General features: G+C 37.4%; 1 protein-coding gene and 2 long non-coding RNA genes across 3 annotated transcripts; 2 read left to right on the top strand and 1 right to left on the bottom strand.

Annotated features, from left to right (window-relative positions):
- The first annotated feature begins 1,915 nt into the window (after positions 1-1,915).
- LOC107590933 (YTH domain-containing family protein 2-like) lies at positions 1,916-7,400 on the top strand. Its single transcript, XM_016279896.1, has 5 exons — positions 1,916-2,115; positions 2,861-2,885; positions 4,573-4,652; positions 6,084-6,882; positions 7,366-7,400. The coding sequence occupies exons 1-5, from the start codon at positions 2,089-2,091 to the stop codon at positions 7,398-7,400; spliced, it is 966 nt and encodes a 321-aa protein (XP_016135382.1). The 5' UTR covers positions 1,916-2,088.
- On the bottom strand, positions 2,175-2,845 carry LOC107590897 (uncharacterized). The gene is made up of 2 exons (XR_001609839.1): positions 2,795-2,845; positions 2,175-2,215 (listed from the first exon to the last, which is right to left on the bottom strand). It is a non-coding gene; the product is annotated as an uncharacterized lncRNA (long non-coding RNA).
- A 4,039-nt stretch (positions 7,401-11,439) lies between the features above and the next one.
- LOC107590895 (uncharacterized) lies at positions 11,440-13,399 on the top strand. The gene is made up of 2 exons (XR_001609838.1): positions 11,440-11,507; positions 12,726-13,399. It is a non-coding gene; the product is annotated as an uncharacterized lncRNA (long non-coding RNA).
- The last annotated feature ends 36 nt before the right edge of the window (positions 13,400-13,435 follow it).

The following is a 13,435-nucleotide window of genomic DNA, read 5'->3' as shown; positions in this document are numbered from 1 at the left end:
TATTTAATGCAATTACCACAAGTTACAGTTAACTATGCAATTAATGTAACAACAAGCAGTACATTTGGTATTTAGGCTATTGCTCTTGTTAATGTTAATAAAACACAACTGTTCATTTTTTTTAGTTCATGTTAGCTCAGGTCTATTAAATAATATTAACAGATACGACGTTTGATTTGAATAATGTATTAGCAAATGGTGATTAATTCGATTAATACAATTATTTTTGTTAGGTCATGTTAATATAGGCCTAGTTAACGAATGTTATTCGATTTTGTTACATTTGCTAATTATTTTCTAATTTTACTTCGCATTTTTATTTTCACACCAGGGGTGCCCAAACTCGGTCCTGGAGGGCCGCTGTCCTGCAGAGTTTAGCTCCAACCCTAATCAAACACACCTGAACCAGCTAATCAAGATCTTACTAGGCATACTAGAAACTTCCAGGCAGGTGTGTTGAGGCAAGTTGGAGCAAAACTCTACAGGACATAGGCCCACCAGGACTGAATTTAGACACCCCTGGTTTAAAGGCTACTGTGCATTATTTGCTAGATCATATAAGTGCTACTCGCCATCTGCATAATAACACTGCTCAAACATGACACACTATCTCACAAAATGAGAATTAGCATATAACTTACATGTGAACACTTACAAATAATGCCTTTTTTTCTGTTTAAAAATGTAATAGAGTACGTCGCTCTTGAAAAGAAAAAATGAAGTAGTAGCATGTACTGTAGCAAGCCGCCTACTTTTGGTTCACGTCTGCCATGACTTGGCTTCGTATCAGTCTATGCTTCGTATTGGCCAACGGACTGACTCATATCAATTAGCTGCATAATAATGCGGACATCTAGTGGCGTACAAGTGACAGTGCAGATATTATTTCTACTCGGGTTTTAAAGGGATAGTTCACCCAAAAATGAAAAATCTGTCATCATTTACTCACCCTCATGTCGTTCCAAACCTGTGTGAGTTGCTTTCTTATGTTGAACACAAAAGAAGATATTTTGTAGATTGCTGGTAATCAAACAGTTGGTGGTTGCCATTGACTTCCATAGTATTTTTTTTTTCTACTATGGAAGTCAATAGCAACCACCAACTGTTTGATTACCAGCAATCTTCAAAATAGCTTCTTTTGTGTTCAACATAAGAAAGCAACTCACACAGGTTTGGAACGACATGAGGGTGAGTAAATGATGACAGATTTTTCATTTTTGGGTGAACTATCCCTTTAATGGTTCATAAAACACAGCACACAAATACAATTTAAACTCGTTATATCAACACAAAATTATTTTTCTTTTTTCTTTATTCTCTTCAACAGCCCAAACAATATCATTCATTAGAAGGAACTTTGTTTTGTTCCTAACAGAATGGAGAGTTAGCGCAGTGAGAGATGCTTACACGAGAGTGTGAACTGATATTTTACGTTGATATAGCCATTTTTTAAAATGTTGATGATAACATATCAAGCTCTGCAATTTCAGCCTGATTTTTTTTTAACTAATAAACAAGCTAATACAACATAATTCATAAAATCTACCCAACACATCCAGATGAATGGAAAGGAATTAGACCATTTAAAACTTTATACATTTTTAAATTATGTATTTTAAATATTATATATAACTATATATAATCTATTTATGATATGTTTATAGAAGGAATAACTTATTTTACGCATAGCACCGCTGTAATGTGTTTTTATAAATATTAGATATTAACGTTCGGGATATAAAAATGTATTGTATAAAAGGAATAACTCTATTTCATGCGTAGCACCACAAATGTGTAAATGTGTAAATGTGTAAATGTAAATCCGCAGATCACACATACACACAGCCTCCTCCTCCTCCTCCTCCCAGCCGTGGAGTGGCGCTGTACCGCTGTGGATAAACGTGCGGCGGCCGCTCGGCCATGTTGAAGTGTGGAGGAACTGCAGCCCGCCATTGTGTGTCTGATCTGCAGCTGTAGCGAGAGAGAGAGCGAGACGGGCGCAAAGACTTTAAAAACACACACATTTACCGTTGACTTTAACCCGCAAACAAACGCGCAGTCTAACACACAGGCTCCGGGGAGAGAGAAATGTCAGCCAGCAGCCTTCTGGAGCAGGTAAACAGAGGCACTTTGTGAACATTGAGCAGAAGTGACATCGAGGCGGGTTTTTTTCCCTCTCTCGCAGCGCGAGTTCAGGCCTGAGCTTCATATAAACCTTCGTTTATTCTCCTGCAAAATCATAATTATGAGTGGGGAAACAAGGGGTTTTCTGTGAAGCTCAAATTTCAGCAAGTGTCAGTAAGGAATTGTGGTAGACAGTGGGTACAGTGTCTGTAACTGATAGTAAATTTGTTAATGTAAATTCTTTATTTACAATAAAATTTGCTAAGTTTGCATGTGCAATATGTGATCAGTATTGTACAATTAAGATATAAGAATATAGTGTATAACACCTTTCAAAATTGTGAAAAAAATGCAAATACACACCTGATGCACATTCTTTATTTATCATTTTGTAAGTTTAAAACTTGCTTTATTTTGAAAAAAAATTACAACCATCTTGCTCCAACCAAAGGGATTTGACGTTGTAACTAGGACTTCCCAACATCCCTGGAGGACAATGAACGCACTATGACTTTGTTTTGTGCATTGGAAAGCTTTTATTTCCAGATAAAACATTCAGCTTTGACCTGATATCACCGGTATTCTTTGTGAACATTGAGCAGAAGTGACATCGAGGCGGGTTTTTTTCCCTCTCTCGCAGCGCGAGTTCAGGCCTGAGCTTCATATAAACCTTCGTTTATTCTCCTTCTTTCCTCTCCAAACTCACTCCTTCATGAATCACCTGGACCCAATCCAGAGACCGAAAGGCCAAGCAAACAAAGGTAGGTGCAGTGCCGCTATGCCGTTTCTGTGCTGTAATAAAGAGTCTCGTTCTGGTGCTGCTGTTAGCAGGCCGAGTTTTCATACCGATTCCGCTAATAATTCAACCACTTAAACCTGCTTAAAACAATCCCACGTGGAATTAAAAGACAAATGGGTCTTAAGGTAGAGACTATGGTTGGTTTTAGTTTCTCACATGTGTAAGGGGAGTTTGTGTTTGGAGCCCACGCTAGTTAGCCGCCTAGCACAGTAACTGTTAGTGAGGCCGAACACAGCGAAACGCGCGACACACCTGAACACCACCTACACTCTGCGCGAATGTTGTTTTTAGGTGTTTTCTTCTAATTTAGTGCTGTAGATGTCTCACGTGTACTTAGAATCATCATTTCTATCCGTGGTCGAGAGGCAGAGGTTTAAGCATGCTACCAAGAGGAACCTCTTGAGGGGATTTTCAGCACCTCACTCAGTGTATCAACCTTTCACAATCCAGTTGCGTGTTGAATCACTGCGTATGACCACGTGGATATGATGTGAGAGCTTTTAGTCTTTCATTTGAGTCCGTTTTCAATTTAGAAGTGCGTTACTTGCATTGTTTTGCATAGCTTTTTATAGAAAGATACTATAGGAGACGCGCAGGGATAGAAAATATGGGGAAATAATAAAAACAGCACAGGCAAGTATGAGCTGAATAATTAATTACTATATATTGTGTAAGTTAAGTGTACTAGACTTTAAGACATTAATGACATTTAAGACTTCGTTGTTGTGCTGACAGTGAATTAACTAGTATGGAGATCAGATCACTGGCTGATTTCTGATGTTCAGATAATTTAGGCTGTGATAACGGAACATCTGACACTTTAGTAAAATAAGTGTTTGAGTCTTTGAGCGTTTGTATGTAATGAGGTTTTGTCTTTGTTTTGTATCTCTGACTTAAAATAGATTTGTCAGATTGCACTTTCTGTTTAAGATGAGATGCTTTGTGTTTGAGTCGAGCTATTTCTTTTAAACTAAAGTTTGATGACAGTCAGTGTTTCATCCACATGTTGATTTCAGCACCAGGTGCATTGATCTGATGGTGTGTTCCAGTCATGTTGAAAAGATCATATTTACAAGTTGAAAGCACGTGAATGCCAGCAAAATCATAATTATGAGTGGGGAAACAAGGGGTTTTCTGTGAAGCTCAAATTTCAGCAAGTGTCAGTAAGGAATTGTGGTAGACAGTGGGTACAGTGTCTGTAACTGATAGTAAATTTGTTAATGTAAATTCTTAATTTACAATAAAATTTGCTAAGTTTGCATGTGCAATATGTGATCAGTATTGTACAATTAAGATATAAGAATATAGTGTATAGCACCTTTCAAAATGTGAAAAAAATGCAAATACACACCTGATGCACATTCTTTATTTATCATTTTGTAAGTTTAAAACTTGCTTTATTTTGAAAAAAAATTACATCCATCTTGCTCCAACCAAAGGGATTTGACGTTGTAACTAGGACTTCCCAACATCCCTGGAGGACAATGAACGCACCATGACTTTGTTTTGTGCATTGGAAAGCTTTTATTTCCAGATAAAACATTCAGCTTTGACCTGATATCACCGTTATTACATCCTTTTCATTAGACTGCTTTAAAAAAAAAAACATTGAGTATGTTCTCTAACTTTCTGTATCTTTTGCTTTCCAGTGCAAAACGGAGCTGTTACCCAAAAGGATACTTTGAACGATGATGAGTTCGAGCCTTACCTGAACGCTCAGCCTAGACAGGTAGGTCTTGTTTCAGAGCTGAACAAAAGAAGGAACCCATAGAGACAAAGAGCAGGGCAATTGTTTTTGTTGCCTATTCTCTTGAGGATTCATTATGGCCTGTAATTGCATCCTGGTCTCTAGACTTTGTTTTCTGATTAGGGTGTTAATATGGCACTCTACGCTGTAGCCAAAGACCGTATGAGAGTTGTTTAAAGAGGTGTGTGGACCTAGTTAAGTCATCCATCATACATATTGACGTATGACACCGGCAAATATTTAGTTGCTGTCTAAATTGTATTGCATGTTGATGAGTCATAGGAAATTGTGCAAAATGCAGCGCAGCTGTTCACCAGGAAGTGATGAAAGGTGATTAAGGAATGAAATAATTGGCAATAATTAGGTTTGCACTGCTGCAAATGAAATTAATCAAATTAAAAATTCTCCAATTTGCTAATTGCACTAATATATGCCGAAATAACGGGTGTTCTGGAAAAGGATGTCTTGTGAGGAAAATGGGACACAGATGAATAAAGGGTTCATCCTGTCAAAGGAATGCTGGGATCCTTTGTGGGGAATCTGTGCCACTGTTGCCCTCACAAAGCTGATTGCTGGTGTTGAAAATATGAGCAGACTGTGTGCCTGGAGGGGGGGCTGGTCCATGACCAGTCCCAAATGATCTTCTCAAAGCTCTCTTCCCAGTACTCAGCATGTCAGAGGAGGTCTTTTAGTACAAAGTTTCAGTGCACTTGAGGTTATGGTGAGCAGGGCTGAACAATAAAGTTCTTACTGGCCTGAGGTCTCTGTGAGAGTTTAAATATTTAAGAGAGATGGTTTTTTGATCAAATGCAGTGAAAACAGTTAATAATTTATTGCAATTTAAAATAAGTAAAATGATTTGAATGTACTTTTAAATTGTAATTTATTACTTTGAAGGCAGTGCTGAATTTTCAGGAGCCATTGCTCTAATCTTCATTGTCATATGATCCTTCAGAAATCCTTGTAATGTGCTGATTTATTGCGCATGAGACATTTCTTTTTTTTAAATTTACATTTTAAGTTCAAAAGAACAGCATTTATTCAATATATAAATTTTTGACTTGATTTGGCATTTACACTGTATTGGCCAGTGAAATTTTGGCAATGCAGGTAGTAATCTGAACTTCAAGGAGAAGAAAACCATGTTTAGTTATTGTTAACCTAACTTTATTTTATTCAGCTTAATTTTCTTTCGAACCAGCAGTAATGACAAGGGAGAGTAGAGAATATTTAATGACAATACAGATAATTGAAATGGTGCTGCTTTTACCCTAATGTTGCACTTAAACTTGTGAATATTTTACCCCCACATGTATTTACTTTTACTTGTTTTACTCATTTACTTGCTTTTATCAGCCTGTGCAACTGACTGTGCTCAATAGGAAGACTTATATGTTGTTCTTGTTTTTGCAGAGCAATGCCTATACGGCCATGTCCGACTCCTACATGCCCAGTTACTACAGCCCCTCGATAGGCTTTACCTATTCGCTGAACGAAGCGGCATGGTCTACAGGCGGTGACCCCCCGATGCCTTACCTGGCCTCTTATGGACAGCTTAGCAATGGGGAGCACCACTTTCTCCCAGATGCCATGTTCGGCCAGTCCGGGGCACTGGGGAGCAACCCTTTCCTCGGACAGCACGGCTTCAACTTCTTCCCCAGTGGGATTGACTTCCCAGCCTGGGGGAACAGCAGCTCTCAGGGACAGTCCACACAGAGCTCAGGTTACAGCAGCAGTTATGCCTATGCTCCTAGCACGCTAGGAGGTGCTATGATCGACGGACCGTCTCCCTTTGCAGCCAACGAGCCGCTCAACAAGGCCGTGGGCATGAATAGCTTGGATCAGGGCATGGCGGGGCTTAAGATTGGAGCTGGGGACATGGCACCCAAAGTTGTTGGTTCTGGACTTCCTGGAGGGCCATTGAGTCAGGTGTCTGCAGCTCCCACCATGGCTTCCGCCTCCATGGCTCCCGCGAAAACTGCGTCTTGGGCGGACATTGCCAGCAAGCCGGCCAAGCCGCAGCCTAAGCTGAAAACCAAGGGGGGACTTGGCGGGACGAGTCTGCCGCCACCTCCCATCAAACATAACATGGATATTGGGACTTGGGACAACAAGGGGACTATGCCTAAACCAGCAGCCCCACAGCAGACTTCCCTGCCCACTAATGGACAGCTACATAAGGATATGATGAATAAAAACAAAATGCTGTTTGGTAAATGCAACCTTAAATGTTGCATTTTGTTGCTACAGGTAATGGAAAGGCAGATTTTGTGGCAGTATACATAAGTTGTTCTCCCATCATTTGCGGAGTCCCCTTAAAAGGGTAGTTCACATGAAAATTACATTTTCATCATTTACTCAGTCATGTTTTTCAAACCTATGTGAATTTCTGTTGAACAAAAGTTTATTTTTTGTTATTGTTAGTTGTCGTTATTGTATGGGCAAAAATAGGTGAAACAATTCTTTAGAGAACATCTACAAATTTGAGTCCATATAACCTGTTTTTGGTTTGACCAGAATTACATATATGGGGTTAAAACCACCTTGAAAACTTCTACCACAGGTGTGCTGGGGGTTTTGTTTTACGGTTTATCACTGCAAGAAAACATCTGTGTTTGTTTTGGGGGTTTTTTCTTCCCCACATCAATTCTCAAGTTATTTGAGAGCATTTTGATGTTGCATGTCCATATTTCAGATTTGACCAAACAAATGCATACAAGTTCCCCATAGCCCCCCCCCCCCTTTATTCTGCCTTTTTATTTATTTATTTATTTTTATATAATTTAGTGTTTTTATGCTGTCTGTCTCTTTGCTGTGTCTTTATAGTTTATTATAGTGTTTGTATATTTGGCTCAGGGTCGCATTGTGTACAATGCACAATAAGCATATAAAGTGTACTCTAGGGCTGCACGATAAATCGCATGCGATTGTTGTGCGCATCTCGTCAGTAATGCCGGTTCTGTGATTAGTAGTAAATCTCCATCACATGCTTTCAGATGGAGCGGCATTTACTACACAGAGCCATAGATCACTGACAAGCTACGCAATGTCGTGTTCATTATCGCATGCGATTCGTGTGTGAACTGGCTTTACTGACGAGATGTGAATGACAATCGCATGCGATTTTATCGTCCAGCCCTAGTGTACTCATTTAGTGTGGTGAACAGTATTTACAGAGTTGCCGGACAGCACATAATTATAGGTTGAATCAAATGAAAGCCCAGCCCAGATATCCACCGTTTTGCTTTGTATAGTGTCGACACTAATGGTTCTTCTGCCATGTGATTGTGTGGTGCTGTTGTAGCAGAACAAAGGTATTTTTAGATAATTCATTTCTTTACCGTGGTTATGTGGACAATGTGAATTATGGCTGTAAAGCTCCAGAATAGAGAGTTCATATTACAGTTCTTTCTGTATACGTGGGCTGACATCACCAGTTTAGCTCACTGAATGTTTTTAGCAAGACGGTTCTTCTGTTTGAATAAGGTGTAATTGCTTTGTGAAGTATTGTTTACTGAAATAATACTTCATAAAAAGAACACCTTGAAGTGAAATTGTTTAATTACATCTTTGTTTACTTTTATTGTCCTTCCTAACAAATGCTGGCACTGTGGTTTCCCCTCATGTCCCTACATTGAATACAGACTTGTTTAAGATTGGCTTGGAAAACCAGAATTTTCATTGAAAGCCCAGCCCAGATATCCACCGTTTTGCTTTGTATAGTGTCGACACTAATGGTTCTTCTGCCATGTGATTGTGTGGTGCTGTTGTAGCAGAACAAAGGTATTTTTAGAGAATTCATTTCTTTACCGTGGTTATGTGGACAATGTGAATTATGGCTGTAAAGCTCCAGAATAGAGAGTTCATATTACAGTTCTTTCTGTATACGTGGGCTGACATCACCAGTTTAGCTCACTGAATGTTTTTAGCAAGACGGTTCTTCTGTTTGAATAAGGTGTAATTGCTTTGTGAAGTATTGTTTACTGAAATAATACTTCATAAAAAGAACACCTTGAAGTGAAATTGTTTAATTACGTCTTTGTTTACTTTTATTGTCCTTCCTAACAAATGCTGGCACTGTGGTTTCCCCTCATGTCCCTACATTGAATACAGACTTGTTTAAGATTGGCTTGGAAAACCAGAATTTTCATTTGTTGTTTTTAGTGTGGAACAACTGTCAGAATAAGAGAGCACTGTTTCAGAGTTTGCACCCTTCAGTCTCCAGTAAATCTTAGTGGCTGTAGGGCTGTGCTGTATAGCGAAAAAATGTATCAACGATATAATGTTTCATATCGTTCGGTATTGATAATTGACCCTTTTAATAGGCTAATCTTTTTTTAAAACTGAGCAATAGAAAAATAACTTTAAATTTAACCACTGTGTTTTTAAACTAACCCATTTTATTGAGACAAACAACATATTTTTTTGTTTTAACAGTCAAACACAAAATATAAATTTAAACATCTCCTTTCTAATGTTTTATATGCAGATTAATAAGTCCCTTCAGTCTCCAGTAAATCTTAGTGGCTGTAGGGCTGTGCTGTATAGCGAAAAAATGTATCAACGATATAATGTTTCATATCGTTCGGTATTGATAATTGACCCTTTTAATAGGCTAATCTTTTAAAACTGAGCAATAGAAAAATAACTTTAAATTTAACCACTGTGTTTTTAAACTAACCCATTTTGAGACAAACAACATATTTTTTTGTTTTAACAGTCAAACACAAAATATAAATTTAAACATCTCCTTTCTAATGTTTTATATGCAGATTAATAAGTCTTACGGAAGCTTTTGGCTTGTTTCCCGAGGCCACAGGAGGGTGCAATGAGCAAAGTAATGCAGCGTATTAAATGCAATGAAATAACTTAGCTGTCTACAAAAAAAGTACATAACGTCTAAATTAACATATCTAAATCAAATATAATTTCATAAATTGCATAAACAATTAGGAACAAAACAGCATTATGTATGCATTGCTTAATACAAAGAGCCGAATCGCCCATCACACAGATTGCATTAATAAAATTATTAGGACACCGTGAAAAGGAATAAACCTCCATAAATTCACGACGTGTTTTCTAAACGTTTAAACGGTTTTAACTTTGTGTGAGACGCGAGTGCAGCAGTCATAATTGTCCGTCTAAAAAAAAAATGTGCTGAAAATGCATTCTGTGTGAATGGCTTGGTTTCGGTCTTAACCAGGAGGGTGCAATGAGCAAAGTAATGCAGCGTATTAAATGCAATGAAATAACTTAGCTGTCTACAAAAAAAGTACATAACGTCTAAATTAACATATCTAAATCAAATATAATTTCATAAATTGCATAAACAATTAGGAACAAAACAGCATTATGTATGCATTGCTTAATACAAAGAGCCGAATCGCCCATCACACAGATTGCATTAATAAAATTATTAGGACACCGTGAAAAGGAATAAACCTCCATAAATTCACTACGTGTTTTCTAAACGTTTAAACGGTTTTAACTTTGTGTGAGACGCGAGTGCAGCAGTCATAATTGTCCGTCTAAAAAAAAATGTGCTGAATATGCATTCTGTGTGAATGGCTTGGTTTCGGTCTTAACGTAATCGAGATCTACACATTGAGCTACTATATTTCTCGAATATTTTGAATGAATAACGCAGCAGTGGCGCTTCTCGTGGGCTAGACTAACAAAGCATTAAAATGTAACAACGTCACTTATATCATCACCGCATCTCATGCACCGCTGATGACATTCCCTGACGCACACCTAACATTCGACTGTACAATTTTTGCATTCAGATCCAAATGTTAATTTTCAAATTCGACTAATATTCATTTTTTTATTCACAATCTCCGTCGATAAATACCTATACTGTTTTATCGCCCAGGCCTAAGTGGATGTCATTTGCTATTTAGATTTTATTAACATGTTGCACAACTAGTTGTAATATGACTGGAGATACCTAGAAAATAACAATTTCCAGGCCAGAAAAAAATCAGGGAGTTTCTGTTTACAAAGAGCCGAATCGCCCATCACACAGATTGCATTAATAAAATTATTAGGACACCGTGAAAAGGAATAAACCTCCATAAATTCACGACGTGTTTTCTAAACGTTTAAACGGTTTTAACTTTGTGTGAGACGCGAGTGCAGCAGTCATAATTGTCCGTCTAAAAAAAATGTGCTGAATATGCATTCTGTGTGAATGGCTTGGTTTCGGTCTTAACGTAATCGAGATCTACGCATTGAGCTACTATATTTCTCGAATATTTTGAATGAATAACGCAGCAGTGGCGCTTCTCGTGGGCTAGACTAACAAAGCATTAAAATGCAACAACGTCACTTATATCATCACCGCATCTCATGCACCGCTGATGACGTTCCCTGACGCACACCTAACATTCGACTGTACAATTTTTGCATTCAGATCCAAATGTTAATTTTCAAATTCGACTAATATTCATTTTTTTATTCACAATCTCCGTCGATAAATACCTATACTGTTTTATCGCCCAGGCATAAGTGGATGTCATTTGCAATTTAGATTTTATTAACATGTTGCACAACTAGTTGTAATATGACTGGAGATACCTAGAAAATAACAATTTCCAGGCCAGAAAAAAATCAGGGAGTTTCTGTAGTGGATATAGATGTTCTGGTTATGCTTATCTTGGAAAAATTTCATTACTTATTAATATACAAATATTGTCAGTCTCTGTAATTTGAATAATGGTTGGTATTTCAAGAGCATTTGATTTAAAATGGTATTTCTCTTTTGGGCAGGTGGAGGTTCAGGGGAGTGACCCATACTCCAGTAACTCCAGTCGGAGCCACTACAGAATGCAGGTGATTCATCTTGCAGATTCAATCTTTGTTCATATCAACCTCCTCTATCTATCGGCATGCTTGTAAATTAGAGTATCTGTCAGCTTGTAAATAATGGGTTTAATTTCTGTTAGTTTCAGCAGGCCCAGCCATTAGGCATGTTAAAACACCTTAAAGTTGACTAGACTTGTCAGTAGGCACATAATAAAAGATGTTGTTAAAACATTAAATCATTTAACAGTTATACATTTTCCTAACAAGGGTGTGGGTGTAATAGATATAGATTTGAGATTTATTTTTAGTTTAATTTGATTAATAACCTACTGGTCATGTAACTAGTATTCAACAGTTTGGGAACAGGATTTTTTTTTCTTCATTGTTTTGAATGTAATTACTACTTTGAAAAACGTTTAAAAGTAAAAAAATTTAAAAGAATCCTGGGAAAATGATTACGGTTTCTTTAGAAATAGTAAAACGCAGTTTTGTTTTCAACTTTTTTTTTTTTTTACAGTTGAAATGTTTCTTGAGCAGTAAATCTGCATAGTTGAATGATTTCTGAAGAATTGTGTAACACTGAAAGCTGGAGTAGTCACTGAAAATTCAGCTTTGCCATCATAGTAACACATTACATTTTAAAGTGTATTCTAATAGAACATGTTATAAATTCTAGTAATTTCATGATGCAGATTTACTGTATTTGATCAAATAAATGGAGATCAAGTAATTGTTACCTCCAACTTTTGAGATGTACTTTAAAAAAAGGCATTGACTTCGAAGTAAAACTGTATTAATCATTTATTTATTTTAGGGCTGCATCGATAAAGCGCATGGGATTTTCATTCGCATCTCGTCAGTAAAGCCAGTTTTGTGATTAGTAGTAAATCTCCGTCACGTGCTTTAAGATGGGCCGGCACTTAATACACCGAGCCGTAGATCACTGACAAGCTACGCAATATCGCGTTCATAAACGAAGGCAATAAATCTGCGATTATGAAAGTGATATTGCTTAGCTTGTCAGCAAACTACGGCTCTGTGTAGTAAATGCCGTTCCATCTGAAAGCAGGTGATGGAGATTTACTACTAATCACAGAACCGGCTTTACTGACGAGATTCGCATGACAACCCCATGCAATTTATCGTGCAGCCCTAGAGTACACTATATATATTTTACAGAATTTACTTCAAAATGTCCTCCCAGCATGCTTTGTTTACAGTTGTTATATTCATTCTCTTTTCCAGGATCGCCAAGGACGTGTGAAGTAACAAGCACTGCTTTGGGCAAAAGACTGACAGGCCCTATTTCTCTCCCCAATCTTACAACCAGATATTTTCAGAAATTATTTTGGGGAAAGATTTAACCAAGGATTCAAAAAGAAGAAAAAAGAAACTAAATGAAGACTCTTCTTTGATTTCTGTTGACCTAAAAGACTTACTTCGAACTTGTAGTAAAAGAAATGACACGATTATTCATAGGACTACAACTTAATTCTATAGGATTCTAATAGTGAACCCAATACTTCTCACCTCTTTTTTTTTTTTTTGGGGTCCCATTTTTGTTCTGCTGCCTCTTTTTCTCCTAAAGGTTTTTTGTTTTTTAGAAAAAAACATCTGTTTTTACAGTCCAAGCACATGGCTTTGCTTCTCTCTTACTACAATATTGATTTTTTTTTTCTTTCTTTTAAATCATTGGGTTCTAGTGCCCCGGATCCTGTATAGGCAGTTTCCCCCCTCATTTCTCTGTTAACCCCCCACCTTCTCTTTATTGGAGCTGAAACCATCCAGTCAGGACGTGAAATGATCATCGCCTTCTCAGTGGATGTTCCATTGTTGGTTAATTGGCCACTAGTCAGTACAAGTCTCATTACCTTCTGAGGAAAAAAAATTAAAAAAAGTTTACCAAGATTATAAAATGGGAAAAAAAATGTAATTAAAAAAAAATCTAATGAATG

The sequence above is a fragment of the Sinocyclocheilus grahami genome, unplaced genomic scaffold (genome assembly GCF_001515645.1).
Source record: "Sinocyclocheilus grahami isolate Dianchi unplaced genomic scaffold, SAMN03320097.WGS_v1.1 scaffold134.1, whole genome shotgun sequence".
Classification (NCBI taxonomy): Eukaryota; Metazoa; Chordata; class Actinopteri; order Cypriniformes; family Cyprinidae; genus Sinocyclocheilus; species Sinocyclocheilus grahami.
The sequence above is the reverse complement of the archived record's forward strand: the minus strand, read 5'-3'. Positions and strand labels throughout refer to the sequence as shown.

What these genes read in the sequence shown, in the direction of transcription:
- LOC107590933 (XM_016279896.1), top strand. Translation starts at nt 2,089, where the DNA reads ATGTCAGCCAGCAGCCTTCTGGAGCAG. An exon ending in CCAGCAGCCTTCTGGAGCAG is followed by an intron (nt 2,116 to 2,860) that starts GTAAACAGAGGC and finishes GACCCAATCCAG; the next exon opens with AGACCGAAAGGCCAAGCAAA. An exon ending in TGAACGCTCAGCCTAGACAG is followed by an intron (nt 4,653 to 6,083) that starts GTAGGTCTTGTT and finishes TTGTTTTTGCAG; the next exon opens with AGCAATGCCTATACGGCCAT.